We start from the raw sequence: 21833 nt of genomic DNA on the forward strand, positions 1-21833 counted from the left end.
AGTGGGACTCCGGGGTGGGACAGGGCTGAGTGCCAAGTCGTGGCCTTGGGGAGCCCAGGACCCACGTCACTGCCCTGGCTGCCCAGCCTCAGCTTCCAGGGAAACCCCACACAGGCTAGAGGGCCAGGACGAAGGAGGAGAACACTTTAAAAGATGGAATTTGGGAACACAGACCTCCCTTCCTAATCAGGGCTGATTGCAGCCTTAAGTAGAATAGCAGGCAAGGGTGCAACCCCGTTTAATTTACAGCTGGAGCCGAGGCTTGGAAGCAGCTGCAAAAATCCTTGCACAACTACGGGCCAGCCCCCCGGGAGCTCGGGGATGGAATCAGGAAACCTAGAGAATCCACAGTGCCACGTGTGGGCTGGTGCAGGCGTCTGTGTGTACACGAGTGTGTGTGCGCGCACGTGCCCCCCTAGACTTCCCTGTACCCAAATGAGGGGTTTGCAGAGAATGTTCAAGCAGGTTCTGCCCCATGCCAAAACGCCTCAGTAATTAGGATGACTGTGCATCCCCCTTTGTCTGGGACAGCCCTAGCTTACGCTCGTTTCCCACCATGATTAGTACAATAAGTTGTCACCCTAGCCATTGTGGATACAGATCCCAGTGCATGTACAGTGACACACACGGGGGCCCCACTGCATCTGCGCATCTGTGACATGCCTTCCTCTGCACCCGTGTCCGCCTGGGGGCTGGCATTTTGTCTCAGGTACATAGACACACCGTTGGCCCCTCCAGACTTCAGTGTCCAAATCTGGAGTCAGAAAGATGCTGGGGTCCACCAATTTAAAGGAATTACCCAAATGGTCTTCCCATGGGGGGCAGCAGGAGGGCCAGGGAGGCCTCTGCTTGAGAGGCCAGCCAGTCTTCAGTAATCTCTCGCTTGCACAAAACCAGGTCTAGAACAGGTGCTCAATTAGCATGTATAAGAAACAGAATCCATGGAGACAAAGAATCGCTTCCCTCATCTATGCAGACCAAGTGGGGATTTGGGTTACTTAATGAGGCCAACCCCTCTCACCTCCCAGATGCTGCCCTTGGTCCAAGTGCCACTCTGGGAACTAGGCCCGGGTACCCTGCCTAGAGCAGGGCTTCATCCAGGTGCAGGAACGGGCCCTCCCCTCCTCCCCCATATCTCACTGCCTTTTCTGGCAGCTCAGATCCCAAATTACTCCTCTCTAGCACCAGCCTCTCCCTGCCTGATGCCCCTTTCTGCACTTCCAACTCCCAGCTGCCCATGTCTCCTATCCTCAGGCCTATCCCCGTAGATCCTCTCCACTTCAGGTCAGGACTCAGACATCAGACAACCAACAGGAGGCCTCTTGGGGTGGGGGTCACAGTGCCAACCCCTCTCTACCTGCCCCACTGCTCCAAGGAAGCCAAGCCACATGGCTACACAGGAAAAGTGGTGCCAACAGCCGAGGGGTCCAGCCAGCTTCCCAGGACCCTCTCTAGGACCCTCACTTGATGGCCTTCTCTAGGAGGACATTATGCCCTGATGGGAATATGAACTTGGGAACAGAGGACAGAAGAGCCCATTGTATGGCCTTCATTCTAGAACTGACTCACATTATGTGTCTGCGCAAACCCCTTCTCAGGGCTCAGTTTCTTCTGGAGTAATACTAGGGGCTCAGAGTTGTTCCAGAATAGCACTGCCCGACAGAACTTTCTGCAATGGTGAAAGCATTCTATAGCTTCACGGTCCAATATGGTAACCATGAGCATGGTGTAGCTACTGAATGCTTGGAATGTGGTTGGTGGGACTGAGGAACAAAATGGTCTTATTTTAATTACTTTAAATGTAAATTGAAATATTCTCAAGCAGCTAGTGGCTACCGTGTTAGACAATGCAGTTCTGGAACCTCAGTCTCTCCAACTGTAAAATGGGTATAATAATAGAATGCAGTCTTCTGGAGTCACCGTGAGGATAAAATGAGACCACGTACAGAGAGCTTTCGGCCCAATCTCCCGCCATGGTAAGATGGGTTTCAGTAATTCTTATTCTCTTTGGGTTCCCAAATTCCCTTGAGAACTGAAGAAAACCACAGACCTTAGGCCAGAATTTACACATCACAAACACACATGCCAATGGGCACGTACACACATATCCCACATGTGCACACCTCGTACTCCTTCATACACACGTGCACATACAAATCACACACACGGGCCTGTGGCACACATACTGTGTGTGTGCACACATCAGCCATGTGCTCCCACATCAGACATACTTGCGTACACAGATCACACCCGCACACCCACAGCTACACCTCCAGTTTCAAGGGGATCCAAAGCCAGGTGGGGAGTGCCTTTCAAACACGAAAGTTCCTTCCAGCTCTAAAAATCTCCAAGGCTCCAAGCACATGCTGCCGAGTCTCCGTCTCCTGCCCTCCTGCCCAGGCTCAGGCATCTCAGAAAAAAAAACCCTTCCTAACACTCAGGGCCAAGCACAGAGGCAGGGCTCTGGAAAAAAATCCTTGTGCGTGGAGGGCAGGCCCAGGGCAAGGGCGACAGGATGGATTCTGTGAGCTCATCCCAGCAGCCGTCACCAGAGTTCCCAGAGAGGCTGGTGGCGTCGGAAAGGGGTGCCTGGGTGGGAGCCGGCGGCGGCGGCAGCAAGGGGTGTGGGGCGAGGAGAGGGAGGCTGGAAGGAACGCGCTATAATAGCAGCTTTGTGCTCTGCTTCCCGGCTCCCTGGGAACGCCAGGAAGATTATGAAACCGGTGTCTTTGGGAATGCCAGGATATTAGCTGGAAAAAGAATAATACGAAAATAAAATAATGCTCGGGATGGAGACAGCAGACGATTAGCAGACGGAGCCAGGGCCTCCCGCTCCATGGAGGGAGCCAGGCTTGGCCCCAGCAGAAGGTTTCAGGGAAAGACTGCCCGTGCTAATGAGCAGACGGGGCCTGCCTTCCAGCAAGATGTCTTCAGGAGGGAAACTGGCAGGCAGGGCGCAGCCTGCCGGTGGACCCGTGGGCCGGGAGAGGGATGGGAGGAGGCGAGGAGGCACCAGGGGCCTGGTCCTCAGGCCCAGACATCCCGAAATGTCGGGTTACCAGAAAGACCACCTGGCCACCTTCCACGGTGCTTCCCTGGACTCCTTCGATGTCTGCCTCCCAGACCCTCCCCCAGGGAGTCTCCCTCATCAGGCACCATGATTCTGGAATGACTCCGATTCTACCCTCCAGGACCTCAAAGATGCAGATCTTGTAGAATTCATTTGTGTTCACATGGGATTACCTCTCGTCCTAATCAGACAACAGTTCCCCGTAGGCCAGGCCTCCACCATCAGATCAGGGGATCGTTAGAAGTAAAGATCACTGTTGTCTCACCAGGGAGCAAGGAGAACATGTCATCCTTTCCTGATCCCCTCTCTGGGACCCTGACCACACCTTCCCCTAGTCATGGGTATGCCCTGCCTCTCTGAGAAAGGCATCCAAGTGGGGGAGCAGGTCGATGTGACCAACTCCCCCTCATCTTTGTGATGTCCGACATGCTTCACATCCTCACCCTTCAAAGGTGGTCCTTGGACTGGCAGCATTAGCGTCACCTGAGTCCTCTTAGAAATGCAGACTCCCAGATTCACCCAGACACAGAACCCCAAGTAGGCATTTTAACAAGACACCCCCCACCCCGACACCACATCACTCCTATGTTCACTCAGCCTGAGAAGCACTTCCTTACGTGTGTCACAGCTCCCCTCACAATGACTCTAGGACGCAGATGCGTTAACAGAGTTGCAGAAGGGGTAAGTGACCTGTCCACAGCTATGAAGCACAGCCAGCAGAATTCAGACCAGACCTGCTCCACTCAGAAAACTTGCCTATCCCACCATCCTCCGGCCAAGACAATCAGCAGACATCAGTGACCAATAGGCAAGGCCAGCCCCCAAGACAGCAGCAGGGTCCAGGAACCCAGAGAACCCTACCATCTGTTCCCAAGATGCAGGCTGGACATTAGTCCCAGTGCCTTGCTGGGCCATCAGTACCTCCTAGGACAAAGAACAGCAGATGTGGGGACAGGAGCACATCTAGGAGACTGTGAAGGAGAGGGTGTGCATGTGTGTGTGTGTTTGCATGTGTGTGCGTGTGTGCATGCACGTGTGTTGGTGCTGATGGAGGTTGGATTCACTGGAGCAGACTGGTCCAGATAGTTACTGTCCAACGGGCCCATGGCCCTGTCCAAATGCTGGCCACATCTAAAGGCTTTCCCAAACTGTGTCCTCCTGATGCAGGTCTGTGGGATCCAGCCTCTCCAACCACTGTCTGCCTCTGGTTCTCTGTGTCAGCCAAGCTCCCCCAGGACTCCTAGGGCTTCACTTTGTTGGTTTCTACTATCACAGGCGAGGCCCATCTGCTTCTCCATCAACCACCTCCCCACGTCTGTGGACTTGACATTGGATTTCAGTGCTCCCTCACAACACTTTCTCCCACATAAAGAATAAACGGATTGGTTTCTCTGTTTCTGGGAAGTGCCCCCCTTCATTCTCCAAGTCACCGAGCCATGAAAGCTTGGCAGTGGGTCCCCAGCCTTGCTCATCTTCTTCCCCCAGATCCTGGCCAGCCCCAGAACCCATCCACGCTGCCGTCCATGTGTCTCTGGCTTCCTCCGGTCTCACGTCCTCTCTCCCACGGCCCTGGCCTCCCTGCCCTGGGCGGCCTGGCAAGCAGCTACCAGATCCGCCTTCTTCACACAGCACTCAACCATGTGTCAGACTTGCCAGGGCCAACCATGAACTCATTGCGGCCCCAGGCCCACCCAACCCGCCCTGCGGCCCGGCGATGGGAGAAGCCCTACCACGCACCCAGCAGAGCCTGTGGGCCCATCTGACACTCCCCAAACTTTGCCACTGTACTCCCCTCTACCCTGGCCCCCAGCTCCCACCCCAGATGGTTACCTCATCCCAGACCACTAACCAAGACTCCAGGGAGTCTCCCGATGGTCTCCACTCTTCCACCCAACCAGCTTCCACAGCTACTTGACTAAAGGCCCTGAACCCTGGCTCTGACCAGAGCACTCCTCTGCTCAACAATCTACACCAGCTCCCTATTGCTCATTGAACAGAGTCCTGAGCCACTATCAGTAGCTCTTTGCCCAGCACTGTTTGTGGGTTTTTGGTTTTTTGTTTTTTCGTTTTTTTCCTTTCCAGATGTTCTCCTCCCCATTCTGATGGTGCTGTCAACTACCAAAAAGGGGCATGACCTGGAGTGACCAATCAGAACATTCCACTCTTCACACTCGGGCTGGCATGGGCACATGACCCTGAGAGCCAGTCAGTCACACCCAAGGCTGTCACAGCATTATGGAGAAAACAGCACTCTCCTCTCTGTGGTCTCCAGCTGTGAGGGAAACAGAAGATGCCAGGTGGGCTGTGCTGTTTTACCCAGAAGGCTTTGCTGACTGTAAAGTTGATGTCAGTGCCATCTTTGTTACCACCCAGAGAGAGCCAGTGTGAGAAGGAGGCCAAGACAGAGTCCCAGCTCCAGCTCTCCTGTCCGTCTGAGTCCTTAAACTCCTTTTCTCTCTGTAGCCCATTTCACTGAGTTTCTGCTCCTTAGGGTTTCTACTCAGGATTCTCAGACCTTGACTCTGAGCTCTGCCAAGGCCTTTATTCCCCCATCCCTCAGCTGGAGCCGCAAGACCACCCCCAGGCCCTGCCTGTGCCCAAGCCAGGCCCTTTCTGACAGGACAAAGGGAGCCAATGCATACCACCTCTGCCCCACAAGACCTTAGCTGAGGCTGCTCCAGCGGGGGCAGCAGTTTCCTCCCACCCAGCCTGAGCACGAGCCCAGCAACCTGGAGCTCTGCTCTCTCCTTCCAGGCCCCTCACAACTTGGCCCCAAGACATCATCAGACATCTGAGATTATCTGGTCCCCGGAGGGTTTCCTCTCCAACACTGCCATCCCGAAGCTGGCCCACTATCAAGGCCTAAGGGATGGAACACCCTCACCTCGGGCCACCACCAATCTCAACTACCTTCCCCGTATCCATCCTGTCAGATCCTAGGCCTGCCCTCTGTGCTCCCTGGCTCAGGGCAAAGCCCCACCACTTCTCTCCCCGACCAAGTCCTCACGTACATTCACACACAGAAACACACACACAACTGGTGCGTATAGACACACTCAGGTCCCATCAGCTATTGAAGCTTGTGGGACTTGCTCTCTGAGTCACAGCCCAAAGCCCCAGAGCCTGGGCAGTCCTCCCTGGATTTCAGCGGAAGGACCTCATGCTGGGCATCTCCTCCCACCTTCAGGAATCTCCAGACCAAAACAGGCTGGAGAATGGCCCTACTCAGACTGTCCAGGATGGGCCTGCTCATCTTTGGGGGTAACACATCAGCCAGATCATGGTACCCTGGAGATGACCCCAATTTTACTGGCCCCTGAAAGTGTACTCTATGGTAGGACCACCAGCCTGAGGTTTAGTTTCTGAGGTACATCTCTCTCCCAGAATCTCAGGGATGCCATGAGACGGCTTCTGTCCAACCAAGGAGGACTCCCATCCAACCAAGAACATTCAGGAGTCATTAGACCTCTCTGGCTGCTTCTGGGGGCTAGGTCAAAGCCTCTCAGACCCACCCCATTGGCAGCCAGCTTCTTTGAGAAGAACCAGGTCCCTTGGCTCTAGTCAGAGGGCAGACCTGTGACATTGGTCTGACCAAGACCCTCTCTGTCTGCTCCCATCTTGACTACACAAAGCAACAGCACATCTCCCGGTGCCAGGAGTGGGGCTGTTTTACGATAGGAGGACACCCAGACGGCCATTCACTTTCCCCATGGGCAACTGCAAAGGAACTGAAGCTAAGGTGACCAGCTAGTGTTCCATCCCAAGTCCCATCTTGGGGGCTCCCGCTCCAGCGTGAACAGCCCCGGGGAAGCAAGCTGCACCTCACTGACCCACCACAGGCCCAGGGACATACCAGAGCCCCCTCAAGGGCAAACACAGCCGCAGGGCCCGTCTTCTCCAGCGGCTCCATGCGGCGGCGCCAGCGGCGGCGGCGGAACGCATCTGTCTTGCGGTACTCCAGGTGGAATTTCCAGCCGAAGAGTGAGGCATACTCCCAGCCCTCACCCTCCGCTTCCGCCTGCCTGTGCTGCGTGGGGAGAACAGGATAGACTCAGGCACTGCTTGGCGGCCCCACGGGGAGACCTCGAGCTGGGCTCCTGCAGCGCCTCTCCCCTCTCCAGCCTGCCCTCCAGGATTCCCCACCCACTCCACAGCAGCATCCTCCAGGTGGGAACAGCTGGGAAGGCCACCTGGAGGAGGGGGCCTCTGAACAACTTCTGCAAAGAGTCCGAGTCAGAAAATCAGGAGGGAAAAGGTTCCCTGGGCTGCGGGAATCCGAGGAGCCAGAGAGGGCAGGTAGACTAAAGCAGCAAGGAAAACCCTCGGCTTTGGGTTTGTTTGTTTACTTGGATTATGGGTGGATTTCATGAATCCAAGGTTTTCTTGTCATTTCCTTTTTCTTCTTCACATCCCAGCTTATAAAAATAGAAGTGGGTCAATGAAGATTCTGTTTCCCGACTCCAGCTGTTCCTCCCTGAGGCTAGGCCTAGGTCAGCTGTCCTAGCATTTCCTCTAGGAGACCCTTTCCTAGGCATGGAGGGAGGCCTGGAACCCCCTTTCTATCCAGCTGATGACCTGACACTGTCCTCAGGTGCCCCTAGCACTAAGCAACAGGAGCCAGTTCTGGAGGGCAGCTGCCTCCCTCTCCAGGAAGGATGTTGGGGGTGATGGAGCGGATAAGGCCCCCTGCCTGACAAGGCTGGCCTCCATCCCCTGGGTTCCCCTACAGGGAGAGTGGAGTCTGTCTGGTTAATGTTGCCCTAAAACCTTGCTTCTGTCTGGACCCAGTGACATCTCTCTCTAGATTCTCTATGCCCAGAAAGAAAGGAAGAAATCTAGTCATGCCAAAGGCTATTCCTAGATTGAGGGAGGCCTGGTTCTTAGGCCACAATTCAAATGTATGCTTAAGAAAGAAGAACAGGGGGCGCCTGGGTGGCTCAGTGGGTTAAAGCCTCTGCCTTCGGCTCAGGTCATGATCCCAGGGTTCTGGGATCGAGCCCCACATCGGGCTCTCTGCTCGGCGGGGAGCCTGCTTCCTCCTCTCTCTCTGCCTGCCTTTCTCCCTACTTGTGATCTCTGCCTATCAAATAAATAAATAAATAATCTTTAAAAAAAAAAAAAAGAAAGAAAGAAAGAAAGAAGAACAGGACACAAGAGGGACCAGGAAGGCAGGCACCGAGACTGTGCAGGACATGGGTCTCTGGAGGTCTTAAAGAGCGGGTGCATTATTGTGTTCACTCCTACGTGCCCACTCCATGCCTCTGTCCTGGGGGTATCTGGGCGCACCCGTGAACATGTGGGCTCGCACCACGTACACCGTGGCAACCACAGCCAATGACACAACTGAGGGCATACAGACCCCAGCCCCTTGCCTCCAGGTGAGGACGAGTCTCTGGTGCCCCAGGTGCACCCCTCTCCACACCACAGCTCACACCAGAACCGGCTTGGCCTGTGCCTGCATCCTGGCTCCAAGCCCCCCGAGCGCCAGCTTCAGGAAGCTCCATGCAGCCAAACACCTGTCTCAGACTCCAGGCCACAGACCCCATCTCTGCAGGTCTTGGTGCCTTCCGGGTCTGATGTGTGATCCCAAGTACTATCTCCTTGCACAGTCATGGACACCCGGGGCTTTTCTGTACGTGAGCATCTGGCATGGACTGGTATGACCTGCTCTGGTGCTGTGACCTGTGAGCAGCAGGCATGGCCTGGGCGTCATCCATGAGCATCTGGAGGGAACCCATGTGCCTTATACGTGTCCTGAGCACCCACCCATGTGTCTGTGCACACAGGCATGCACATGGGCCCAGCAGGTCTCCCCCAGCCAGGGCCTCCCCCACACCCCCATACCATCTGCTGGACTCACCCGCTTCAGGGCCTCCATCTGGCTGAGGTCCCTCCTGCGCAGGCGGACCCAGCGTCTCCGCCGGTGTGTGTAGTACATCTTCTCGGCAGGAACCCAGTGCTTCGGCTTCCGATCCGGGGGGATGGTGATACTGTACTCCCAGCCTGGAGGAAGGGCTCCTGTCGGTCACCGGCTGGCCACCCCCCACATCCTTGCAGAGGCTATTTCTCCCTCCGAGACACGGTCACATCTCATGAGGGACCACTGACTTAATCTGACTTATTCTGCAGTCATAGGTGAGGGCTAATCCAGGAAGTCCCCCAGAGAAAGAAGCCCAGTGAAGGCAAGTGCCCCATGGCATGAGGCCTTGCACTCAGGTGTCCCCAGCATGCCTCTTGAGCTTCCTGGGGTGGGTCTCACCAGGCCCCACGTGCTGCCCACCTTGCTCATCAACGGCCCGATTGAGGTCTGTGGACCACTCTTCATCTTCCCACTTCCAGCCCAGTGGGCACTCAATGTCATCCTTGGGAAGCACCTTCTCCCCATTCTAGAGTGACACAGGCAAGCGTCAGCAGAGACAGACGTCATCAGGGCAGCAGAAGAGATGCAACTTGATAACACACATCCTTGAAGCCCCAGGTGGGACCCCAGATCAGCGTCCTTCCCTCCCTGGACCTCACACCATCTCTCTGGAAACCAGAGCATGAAGATGGGGACATGGGAGCAGGGGAGAAAACATCCTACCTCCTCTGAGCCAATGGGTCCCTCCTGAGCCCCAAGGTCCAGGACCCCAGGAAATCAAAGTCCACCTATCACTGGGGCAACCACGCACCACATCCGTGTAGTTGTCACTCATGTAGATCCACTGGCCTCCAGGGAGCCGAGTCTGGTTCTCAAACACCTCCTCCACGAAACTCAGGTGGCCTGCATCAGTGTCATGGAGCAGCCTGGGTGTGGGGGTGGGTGGAGGGTCAGAAGCTCTGCTGAAGAGATCCCCCCACCCCCTCCAGCAGAGCAGTCCTGAGGCCTCAGCCAAGCCTCCTGCCTCAGCCTTATCCCACCAACAATAAAAGGGTAGAAAGGAGAGGGAAAAGGGGCAGAGAGTCAAGGCAGATAAAGCAAAAGGACACTCAGGGGGTCCTAAAGATACTCCTGGACAGAAAAGCATGCCGGCACCCAAGATACAGAAAGAGAAAGACACCAAAAAGAAAAAGGGAACCAAAGAAACCCAAAGCCTGGTGGGTTGTTGATGCTCAACAGGTAGACAGTTGTTGAAAGGTAAAGTGTGATCAAGCTGCACACTTAAGATTCATGGACTTAGTATAATATATGCTATGCTTCAATTTAAATGAAGAAAAGCAAAGAACCTCAGGTATTGAACATCAACCAAACAGGAAAGAAAGGAGAGGAAAAAGGGGTGGGGACGGTTTTAGGGCAGGATGGCCTTGTTCTGAGAAGCACAGAGAGAGAGGAGGCTCCTTGGGCATGGGAAGGGTTAACACGGGGAGGAGGAACCAGGCTGTGGCCTCTGGGAGAAGAAGGTTGCAAAGAAGGGATGCAAAGTCAAACAGAGGCCAACTAGTTCAATAGTAAAGGACTTTCCCATTGTTGGAGCCTTTCCAGAAACAATGGCACCTAGCAAGCCCCCAGCCCTGGAAGAGTTCAGGTGGGAGCCCCTGTGTCCAGCTTACAGGCAAGAGGAGCAAGCAGAAACATTAACAGGACCGTGGCCTTTCAGAGAAGGGACCGGGGCAGAGGGGGACCCCCATCCTCCCTGCCCCTGACTCACGTCTTCTCTGGACACACGAACCAGTCTCCAGCCCAGGTCCAGCCAGCTGAGGGGCGGAAGCTATCCTTGGGGAGCTTGATCTTGCCCGTGACATCAGAAAACTTGGGGTAGGTGAGGCCTGTCGTGCCCCAGTTCCCAACGAGGGCCAGTTTGGTCTGGTTCTCATACTGAGGAGCAAGTGATAAAGAGAAGTAAGTGGGGCCCAGAGCAGCTTGAGGGCAGCAGGCAGGCAAGTGCAGGCTGGCAGGCACTCACGGTTTCAGCAAAGACAGACAGCTTCCCCTCAGCAAACTGGTTGAACTCCTTCTCATCCACAGAAAGCCCAAACCAGAGCTTCACCCGTATCTGCACCGGCATCCGGGCTCCGGGTACCCCCTCCATAGGGTACTGCGTACCAGAGAAAGACAGAAAGCCAGGATCACCTTTAAGATCAGGATGTCGCCACCGTGGCAGGGACTGGGTATAGCAGCCTGATGCCTAGATATGTGTCATTTTGGAGGACTTTCCAGAATTCACAGAAAGGGAGTGTATAATTAAAAAGGCTTCTCCACACTTGCCAAGATTCCAGTTCTCTCCAAAGAAGACTGCTTCATCCCCATCTTGATGGTCTCTGCAAAGCCGAGCCAGGCTGAGACCCGAATCCCCCGTTCTCACCTCTCCCACCATGTCCCCATTTCTGTTCTCTTCTAGAATGACCCTGCCCAATGGAACTTCCTGCTACAAAACAATTTATATCACGGTCCAATCTTGTAGCACTAGCCTCATGTGGTGATTGAGCCCTCGAAATGCAGCAGGGTGACTAGGGAACTAAATTCTTAGTTTTATGTCATTCTAATTATTTGAAATGCAAATGGCCTCTTACGGTGGCCATACTGGACAGTGCAGTTCTAAAACGTGAATCTTTGAACGTGAATCTAGAACGTGTATCTCTGAAGGAGATACAATGATCCAGGACTGGAAGAGGAAGAGGTTAAGACCTCCTTCTTAATTTGCAGTTTTTTTTTTTTTTTCCACCCCCTCTCGGGTTTGGGGGGGGAGGGGGGAGGGGCATTTTTGTTATTTTTGTTTTGGCTAGATGTGAGCCTACCATCTGATATCACTACCCTTTCAAGCGCTTATCAGCATGTTAGCCACTCGTCACTGGTCCTCAATCGCTTATTACCTTGAAACTTTCAGAAGCTCTGCCAAAATGGAATAACCACGACAGCCCAACATGAAACACTTATTCTCCACAACTACTTCACCGTTTGACTGAAATCAACAGTCAGCTGCGGCCTGACGAGCCGGAGCGCCTCCCTCTCCCGACCACACGTTGTCCCTTCCAGGAAGGAGACAATTAAGCCCGCAGGTCTCATGAGCCTGAGCCTGGAGGGGTAGGTACGTCCTCTGTAACACGGGCTGAGGGAGAGGAAAAAGGAGCTTTGGTGGGTTCAGAAGAGGGAAGCGGGGGTGACTAAGTAAGAGGTTGCCAGCAGGTTCGGGAGGCCCAGATCCCCAGAGGGAGAGCCCACGCCAGGTAAGGGGAAAAGGAAGGGGTGCGGGGCATGCCAAGGCAATGACCGTCTCCCCCTTCACCCAGCCTCTCTGCTTTTGGGTTCATCCTTGGTGAAGCCTGGAGGAAGGCCTGACCCCGCATGTCACCCCCTGGCGACCTCCCATGACCGTTCACTTCAGCGGTCTCCTCCCTGGGGTGGTGAGTGGCCTTTTTCCCTCCAAACCACCAGCCCCAGGGAGATGGCAGGAATGCCTGACCCCCCCCCTTCCCTCTCCACCCCTAGTCTCTCCCCTGCCCTCCCCCAGACGGGGCCAGCCTGCCGGACCCAAAATAGCAACAGCAAATAAAGAAATGTCTAGTTTGGGGCTCCTCTCCCTCTCTACTGGTGCTCATTTTTTCCAACTTTGGTTTAAGTTAAGAAACACCAATGTTTTCTTGGTCTCTGCTTGCTGCCAACATTTTTGTACAACTTGCTCAGGAGCTACTGGCGGGGCTCATAAACTCAGTGGGGAAGACTTCGAGAAACAATTCTATATCTCTTTTTTTTTTTTTTTTTTTTTTTTTGCTTGGAATCAGGGAAAATTTTTCAGTTTGTGTTTCCCCAAGGATGCAGGGCCGAGAGGTCAGAGCTTGAAGCTCATCCTACTCAAGTGAGCTCTAGCCAGACAGCCTTCCCTGGTGAGCCCCACTGCGAAGTGTCAGCTCTTCAACCTCCCTGCCCTTCTGCCCGGCTTGGCAAGGAGCTGGCTGAGGAAACAGAAAGGCGGGAGGCTAGGAGGTAAGGAAAGCACAGGGGACCTGCCCCAGGTAGCATGTAGGCAGGCGAGGGGGGGCTGGTCTCTCCAGTGACCTGGGGTCCAGGTTATCACCTCACCTCTAGTCGTGCTGGTGGAAAGATACCTGTCCCCAGGAAGCAAGGAAGCACTCCAGAAGAAAAAGGGGACAAGAGGGGAGAGAAACTGATACTCATTGATCACCTCATTTAAGCAAGACCCATGACCTGTGTCACCTAGTTACAACCTTCAACACCTGTGAAGTGGGCAGCCTGATGCTTGTGTTATAGGTGAGAAGACAACTAGCCGTTCAGAGAGGTCAGGCAACCTACCCAATGCCACACAGGCTTCCCAGCCAACCCTGCCACCTGTCCACACATGCTGTACTGTTGAAACCTACCCTCTCTCTCCAGCCCAGGGCAGGACAAGAAAGACCGGCCGGTATATGAATGGGGTGGCCGACAGGCACTCAGAGGTTTGAGGCTAAGGCTAGCCAACAACGACTTCCTGGAAGAGGAGAGGCAGGCGCTGGTCCCTGGTGTGGATGGAAGGAGGGGCCGGGAAGGGAAGGCTGAGAGCAAGGGGCTGGGGAAAATGGGCCAGCCGGGCTGAAGGCCAGGCAGCTTATAATGCCAAGAGAGCCTTCTGGAGTGAGCGCTACTCCTCCTGCAGGACAGCCTCAGTGACAGCCCTCCAAACAGGCACCCTCCCCTGGGGCCTGGGCAGTCACAGCACAGGAGGGATTTCCCTGAATTGTGTCCTGGACACCAGGCCACAGTACCCCCACCACAAAACCTTGGCTCCATGTCCCCACGTGAACCCAGAGAGGAGGAGAGGGCACGCTCAGGCACCTGCTCACATCCCTGTCACCCAGCCCAAGGCTGGCCAGAAACTGAAAGAAGACAGACGGAGAACAAGGGTCAGGGTTGAAGGAGGAGAAAGGGGAGGCGAGATGCAGGCAGGACGACATGAGGGGTCCTGGATTCCTCACCTCCAGCTCTCAGATGGGCCAGAGCCACAGACGCCCTCAGTGCCCTGACGCCAGCCTTCCCACCGGGAAGAACTTGAACATGAGCATGACTCCAGCTGGAGTCAAAGCTCTCCGGCAGGGTAAGCAGGTCTATACCAGGGCTCTCAGAGGCTGGGGTCGAGGCTGAGGGCTAAACCCCCTACCAGAGACCTGGCTATGGGATTGAGAACAGCCTCAGAAGTCAGCCCCCGCCCCCAGACAGCCTGGGGGTGGGGAGCAGTGGGCAAGACCCTGCCTCATTCATTTCCAGCACTCCGGGATTCCAGCTCTCACCTGCCAGCTTCCTAGCCCAGGTGTGCAGGGGGCAAGGACCTGAAGGGAAATGATTTTACACCAAGCCCTCTGAGAGCCTACAGACTCTCAACCGGATGGAGACCGGAAGGAGACGCGAAAGGGGAAGGGCACTTCCTGGAAGAAGATATGATCATGACTTAAGGAAAAGGAACCCACTTTGAGAAATAGCGTCTGCAGCTTCCCACAGTTCTTGCCACAGTACTTGGCGCCCCGCCGGGAGAAGAGGATGTCACGCGCAGGCACCCGCTGGTACGCCACCCGCTTGTCTCCCTGCAGCATCCAGATGATGATGTCGGGCAGGCTGTTCTGGGGCTGGAGAGAGGGCAGCATTCAGAGTTGGGGAGGCCCATGCCCCACGGCCCACCAGCAGCCACCTTCCCTCCAAGCTTCCAGCTCCCCCACGGCCCACCCCCAAGAGCCTCCTTGGGTGGCTGGGCCCCTCTGTCTTCCACGGCTAGCCGCCTCCAAGCACAGGGCATGAGGCTGCCTCCGCTCACATGAGGAGCCTGCCAAAAATTCACGGAGCTGGGTTCACGTTTTCTGGGAAGAGACACTCCTGCCTGGAGACCAGAGCTTATCTTCTCAGATCCCCTCCACTGGGCAGAGAGGTGCTCCCGGGGGGTGCCGGGACTAAAGGATTTGATTTGACCAGAGAGACAACATCACACTTAAAAAGCTTCTTCACCCCTGAGAGTAGCCGTGAATCCCCAGGTGTGTCCCTTCCCAAAGGACACTCTCCCAACTCTCATAGCAGGGACTTGTGGAGTCTGGTCTGTTACCGGGCCTCATGATCGCGGGCTCTGGAAATGGTGACTAGCCCAGAACAGAACTGCAAGGCCTGAGCTCCTGAGAGCCAGTGACTGAGTGAAAATTCTGGGTGCAGCCCACCTGCTTCCAAGGTTACTGAGCAAAGCGTGCTCAGTGAGGTGGCTCTGGGTCTCTAACAAGGGCCACGGCCATGGCTAAGAGCTCCTGCCCCTGGAGGCTCAATGGGGCATTTCATGGTTTCACTTACTCCCTGCAGCAAGGACAGGCAGCGCCATTTGCCAAGTGAGAAAATTCAAGCTCAAAGAGAGTAAGAGCCAACCAGGTTTTTCTGCCTCCAAATAGCGGTTCCCAGCCGCAATACCAGCGTGGTCCCTAGAGCAACAGCAGTTCCTGGTAATGTGCTAGAAATGCAAATCCTCAGGCTCTACCTGCTCTGACATGCAGGGTCAGACATGGCATGTAACCTGTTTTAATAAACCTCTCAGGGGGAGGGCGCCTGGGTGGCTCAGTGGGTTAAGCCTCTGCCTTCGGCTCAGGTCATGATCTCAGGGTCCTGGGATCAAGCCCCGCATCAGGCTCTCTGCTCCGCAGGGAGCCTGCTTCCCCCTCTCTCTCTGCCTGCTTCTCTGCCTACGTGTGATCTCTGTCAAATAAATAAATAAAATCTTTAAAAAAAAGTCAACAAACCTTTCAGGGGATTCTGAAGCGCGTTCAAATTTGAGAAAGACGCTCTCTGGGGTCCCTTGCGGTCAGGAGCACCCATTGGACCTTAACCCTTCCCAGTCTGTGCTCAGAGTCCTGGGACCATCTGGGCCAAGATGATGGAAGGCAGCCTTTGACCAGCCCAAGAGAATGGTCTGTAGCCACTGCACGGGGTCAGCCTGTGGCTGAGCAACAGTGTTCTCCCCAGGTAGCCAGCCACATGCTCAAAGACCTGATCAGGGACAAGTCCAAGGCTGACTCTCAGAGATCAACTTCTTGGGCTGTCTTCCCGTTCTGAGCAGCATTCCACCTCCTGCACCCCTCTCTCCTCTTCAACAACTCGCTCTTCCAAAAGACCCTCTTGGGCCCCCTCACTCCTTCTGGAGAGATCCTTCCTTACCACCCTACTGCCTCCGTAGGGGGCCACACACCTCTGGTTGGAGTGGGCAGTAGCTGTTCTGCCCATAACACATGAGCAGAACCTCGTCCTTGTTCTGGACAAACCCGTGGAAGACTTGCTTGCCTTGGGAACTGGGGCGGGGTGCACATCGGACCTGGGGCAAGGAGGAGGGTGGTCTACGGGTGGGAACCAAAGGCTGCCACTTCTCTCTGATTAGGTAGGACACAGTTCTGCAAATACAGCCTCCTGAGGCCTGGGGCTGGGAGGCATCCAGGACAGCAAGAAGTAGAGTGGCCCCAGAGAGGCAGGTTTGAGGCCAGGGGCAGACAGATCCTGGTTGGCAGGGAGGAGTTGGGTCACTGGGGAAGCAGGCCCCAGTACTGGACCCAGAGCCAGGCGCTCCAGCGTTCTGGTCCCAGCTCTGCCTCTGATGTACTTTAGTGACACTGATTAAACACATGTACTGAGCCCGTGAGGGGAGCACTGACAGAACACCGGCTGCACACCAGGCTCTCAGCGAGGCCCCGTAACACCCAGTGTCCGGTTGCATCCTCTCTCCCCCTGATGCAAGTAGGGGACACTGAGTCACCTGTCCAAGCTCACCCAGTGACAGAGTCGGGGTCGGATCAGGGTCCAGACCGTCCCCATGCCCCTCCCAGTTCTGATGTCTGCAAGCAGGAAGGGGGACACCTTCCAGGGCTTCCTACCTCCTCAGCCAGGGCGCGCAGACGCAGCAGCCAGTCTTCAGCCTGCTCCAGGGCAGCCGGGAGCCCACCATGCCCGAGCTTCAGGGCCAGCGCTGCCTCAGTCATCTGGTTCAGGTGTCGGCTGCGCAGCCTATACAGGTACTGGTCTAGGTGGGTGGCAGAGGGTATCTCGTGGACATCACCTAGGGGCTGGCTGTGAGGGACAGACAGACGGGATGAGCCCAGCACACACACCCGTGCACAGACAGCCATCACCCCACCCCAAACAAACCCCACACCCTCAGCCTGCCTGCAGGGGACTCCATGGGCCCTAGGTGCTTTCTTCAGCCTGACCCATCTCTCTATGGGACCTGCTCCCTCCTCACCTCCAGGAAGCCTTCCCTAACTACACAGGCCCTCAGGCATCCTGCTCGGAAGTCCCTCAACCCTCTCTTCAAGAGGCTCCTGTTTGGGACTTAGGAGTTCTTTGGCCCAGGTGTCCCCTCTGTCCCAATGACCGCAAGCCCTCAGAGGGCCCAACAGGTCCCTCTGTGCCCCCTGCATCTTCCTAAAGCAGAGGCCAGAGTACTAAGTTGCCCTGGGCTGAAATGAACCCGTTCTGTTGCACTCACACGTTCTTCAGGAAGGAAATTTATGGACCCCTGACAAGCCACTGCAGACGCTTTGGGGAGGCCGGCAGCCAGCAGTACAGCTGTGCCGACCTGGGGCAGCCCCAGGACACCCCTCCCAGAACCCTCCATTTGGGAAGCCTATGGAGGAGGAGGTAGGGAGTACATGTAGCCCCAGAAACCCCACCATAGGCCCCACGTGGGGTTGAGTTTAAACTCCATCCTGTTGGGAGACACGGAACTCTGACCCACCCTGCCCCCCATGGGCTCCCCAGAAGTCCTCCTTCACAGGCTCTTCCTCCGGGGGTCAGTCAATACACACGCAGGGTCACGTGGAAGGGGAAGGGGGCGTCTGCGCTCTCCCTCACCCTGCAGGAGCCCTCTAGATGATCCCTGCTGGGGGTGGGGGCCTGCTCCACCCCCCCGCCCCACCCCCACGGAGCCCTTGACTCCCAAACAGGACATCAGTCAAACCCGCTCCACCAGCTCTGCCCCCACCACTTGCAGCCCCCCCCCCAGCTCACACTCCCCTCCCCGCAGCGTCTCGACTCCGGCTCCCGGCTGATTTATTTTTCTGCCAATTTCCCCGAGCTATGCAGAACCAATTACCGCCGGAGCGCAGCGGCACCGCCGCCGCCAGATACACCGCTCTGGCAGGCCCTCGGCGCACTACATTTTTCCTGTTATTTTTTTTAATTGAATTTTTAGGGTGGGGGGAGCAGTACGCAAACTCCATCTCGGGAAACTTAAGCCCCGGGGCCTGTCTCAGGTCACGTACTGCACACCCTGTAGTAATATAATATTTACTGCCCCGAGGGTGCCGCGGATGGGGCTGCCCCAGGCCAGGAGAGGGGCGGCCTCCATCCCCAGCCCACTTGATTCGTGGTGGAGGGGCATGCCGCCTGGGTGAAGGGGGGCCTGGGCCCGAGTCCTGGGCTGGGGCCTGCCTGGGAAGGAGGCCTGAGTGGGCCTGAGGGCGGGGGCAGGCTGATCTGGAGTCAGATCTGGAGAACTGAGCCAACCGGGGTGATTTATGCTCCCAGGCTGAGTCGGGAGCTGGGAGGGACTGCCCTACAGACCACCAAAGGGAGATTTTCACGGAGGCCACCAGCCCAGCCAAAACTCCCCCCAAAACAGCCAGGACCCGTGACCGCCACCAACGAGATGTCTTGGCCCTTTCCTGCCCCGGGAAAGCCCAAGGTAGCGGGGATGGAACAAAAGGGAAACTGGAAAGAGGAGATGGGATGGCATCATGTCCCCATCCCAAACAGGGACGGTCGCCCTGCCAACCCTGGTTGACTTGGAAATGGTGGGCAGGCCCAGGATGGCTCAGCGCAGGCCGAGAGCAGAGCTGGAAGGCTGGAAAAGCCGCTGCCGACCTCCGCAGTGACACGGTATCTTTGTCAGGAACAGCCGCCCAGAAGGCACAGTGTCTGGCCTGAAAGGTGAACTGGTCTAGGGGTCATTCCTTTCTTCCTCATGAAGGACAGCTCTGCGGGTCCTGACAGGGCTGGGTCCGGAGCACCCGAACAGAGAGGCAGACAGGCTAGATCCCCGTCCCCCTGGGCAGCTTCAGAGTCAGAAGTACTTCCTGGAGGAAGCCAGTTGGGCCAAGAAAAGCCAGGTGGTGTTCCAGCCAAAGGAACACTATGTGCACAGGAAAAAGGCTTAGAGGCAGGAGGAAGCACACATGGGGTGGTGAGACCTGGACAAGCCAGCCCAGGGTCTCCAAAGGGCTGGAAGGTAGGATGGCTGGGGTCCGTGAGGGAGAGAGGGAGTGCAGACACAGAGGCCTGTCTACCAGGATGAGAGCTGAAACTGCTCCTTAAAGGCAGGGGGAAACGCTGAGGGCTGAAGCCGAGGCCCCAGTTTTGGGAAGACCCCCCCCAAGAAGGAGCTGGAAGCACTGGCTGACAAGCAGTAGAGAGGTGTGGCAGGCAGATGGGTCCGGGGGTCCAAGGGTGAGAGAAGGTTGGGCTGGAGGAACAGATGGGGCACCCTGGCAGGGGGATGGGGGCGAAGAGGGAGAGAAGCCAGGAAAAGGGAGGTGTGAAAGGAAGGACACTGACTTGGGAGGTGGGACAAGGTCTGGCTGAAGGAATGGAGTGCAGCCAGTGGTTGGCTGTGACCCACTGGCTTGGGGTCCCCATGCCTGGCTGCCCTGCTCCACAGCCCAAAGCAGAGGTGAAGGCAGCCCTCTTGCTGCTGTCCCAGAGCTATCAGTGGCCTCAAGCGGTGCCTGAAGGCAGGTCTCCTGATGTCTAGTATTCCTCCCTGGAGACCCAACTATGCTTCCAAGAAGATGGGAAGCTTTCCTCCCCCACCCTCCTGACCTGCAGAGTGACTCAAAAGGGACCAGGCTTTAGCAGAAGTGTGTTTAGCTGAATCCTCTGAGAACAGAGCCCTGGGTCTGGACTTGGGTCCCACCTATCTCTGATGCTTCAGGCACCTGACACCTGCCAAGGTCCACATACCATATGAGTCACAAGCAATGCCATGGGTAGAACCCACCCTCCATACCCGGGCTGCCAAGCTGGGCCCATGGTCCACCGCGAGTCACTCGGAGCCCCTCCCCACGCTGACCGCACCCCGCTGTGCCCCTCCAGCCTCACTCTGTTCTCCAACCTCCAGACCACAGATGCTCTCAGGTTCTTCCCACCAACACGGACAGTCCTAAGTGCCTCGTCTTCCCCAAAAGCTCCTCTTTCCCCCACTGGTCCCCCTGAGAATAGCCCTGCTGTCCACTTGGCTACTCTGGCCAGAGCTGGGGGATCACTCTGCATCTTCCTTGGGCCCCCACATCCAACGCACCAGCAAGTCCTGTTCCTCAGAGAGCGATCCAGCCAGCGGTCTCAGCCACTTACAGGGGAGTGAATCTGAGCAAGTTAATCTCCCCGCGCCTCGGTTTTCTCGTCTATAAAACATGGATCTCCCCACTTCCTACCTCATAAGGTGCTTGTGATTAGTCCATACGTGTCACGTGCTCGCAAACAGCACCTCCCACAGGAAGTGTTCGTGTGAGGCTGTGGTCGTCAAGATGCCAGCTAAAGAGTCCACACTGCCTTCTGCCTCCCTTGGCCCCCACCCTTCCCCATGTCCCTGGCCTCGGTGACACCTTTGTCCAGAGTCTCCTTACCACCACCACCAACCCCTCCCTCGCTCTGCAGCCAGGACGAGCACCAGAACCACGGGGACCTCGTGCCCTCCATCAAGTCTCCCAGTGCTGAGCTCACCTGAGCGGACCCCCCAGGCCTATCGATCCCATTTGGGCGTCCTCTTCCCCCGCCAACCCACAGAGGTGGCAGGCATTTCAGGCTTTGCACCTGGGCAGTCCCTTCTGCAAAGGCTAGCTCCTCCCGCTCCTCCTTCAGAGTTCCCCTAGGGAGAGCGACCCCTCCAGGAAGCTCCCCTGAGTGGAATCTGAGTGGAATGCACCTGCTCTGAGCTCCTGCAGCAAACACCTCTAAACTCCCCAACACACCCAGCTTCCTTGGCTCACTTTTCCATCTGTCACCCATGGAGGGGCTGAAGCTGCAGGCTTGTCAACAGGCTTTGGGCTCCAGGAAGGTCTGGGGAATGCCTAATGACCTGCCTGGAATTCCACCCCTGAGGGGCGGTAGAATGATAAGCAGAAGGTGGGATGGTAAGATAGAGGGGACCCTAGAATCCACTTTTCCTACATTAACCCGTAACCCCAAAGAGAGTAGAAAAGCAACCATGTGTCATGAAGTCCATTTCACAGCTGAGAAAACTGGGGTCCAGAGAAGTGACGCTGCCGGAAGCCGCAATGCTGGTTAAAGGGACAAGACCTAAGTCTCCTGATGCTTCTAATAGTAATTATAGCCAGCATCTATCACATACTTTCTAAAGTGCCAAGCATTTTGCTTCTGTGCTATTATAAGCAGCTATTCTTAACCCAGGGTTGAAGATAAGGAAAGCAAGGCTCAGAGCAGGTGGGTAGCCAGCCCCAAATCTCCCAGCTTTGGGGGAGATGCTGAGATGCCTCCCCTTCTGCTGGGCCTCTGAGCATCCCCGCTCCCCATCACCCCCAGAGCCCTCTTTTCCTGAAGTCGACAGAAGGCTAACTGGAAGCCGTGGTCCCCGATGTGGCCTTGGGAAGGAGGGGCGCCGACAGCCCCACCAGCCAGCTCCTCCTGGAGATTCCATCAGGGAACTAAGAGGTCGGGGATCAGAGACACAATGCTCCCCATTCAGGTGAGCTGGTCCGCCCCAGGCCCACAGCTGCCACTGCTGCAGGGAGATTTACGACCTGCTCTAAATGTCACCTTTTCAACTCCCCGTGCTGGCTGAACCACCTTTGGACTGAGCGCGGGGTGGACAGCTGGCCAAGCGTGGCT

General features: G+C 56.2%; 1 protein-coding gene across 21 annotated transcripts in view; it reads right to left on the reverse strand.

Annotated features, from left to right (window-relative positions):
* The window catches only part of DYSF (dysferlin), a 203042-nt gene that overhangs the window by 93377 nt on the left and 87832 nt on the right, over nt 1-21833 (reverse strand). For all 21 annotated transcript variants that reach the window (XM_059405860.1, XM_059405868.1, XM_059405877.1 and 18 more), the window contains 8 exons: nt 16868-17060; nt 14447-14602; nt 10954-11085; nt 10699-10865; nt 9742-9856; nt 9351-9456; nt 8931-9073; nt 6924-7097 (listed from right to left, as the gene is read on the reverse strand). In XM_059405860.1, coding sequence (XP_059261843.1) covers nt 6924-7097; nt 8931-9073; nt 9351-9456; nt 9742-9856; nt 10699-10865; nt 10954-11085; nt 14447-14602; nt 16868-17060 — 1186 coding nt within the window. The remainder of the gene's footprint in view (nt 1-6923; nt 7098-8930; nt 9074-9350; nt 9457-9741; nt 9857-10698; nt 10866-10953; nt 11086-14446; nt 14603-16867; nt 17061-21833) is intronic.

The sequence above is a fragment of the Mustela nigripes genome, chromosome 7 (assembly GCF_022355385.1).
Source record: "Mustela nigripes isolate SB6536 chromosome 7, MUSNIG.SB6536, whole genome shotgun sequence".
NCBI lineage: Eukaryota > Metazoa > Chordata > Mammalia > Carnivora > Mustelidae > Mustela > Mustela nigripes.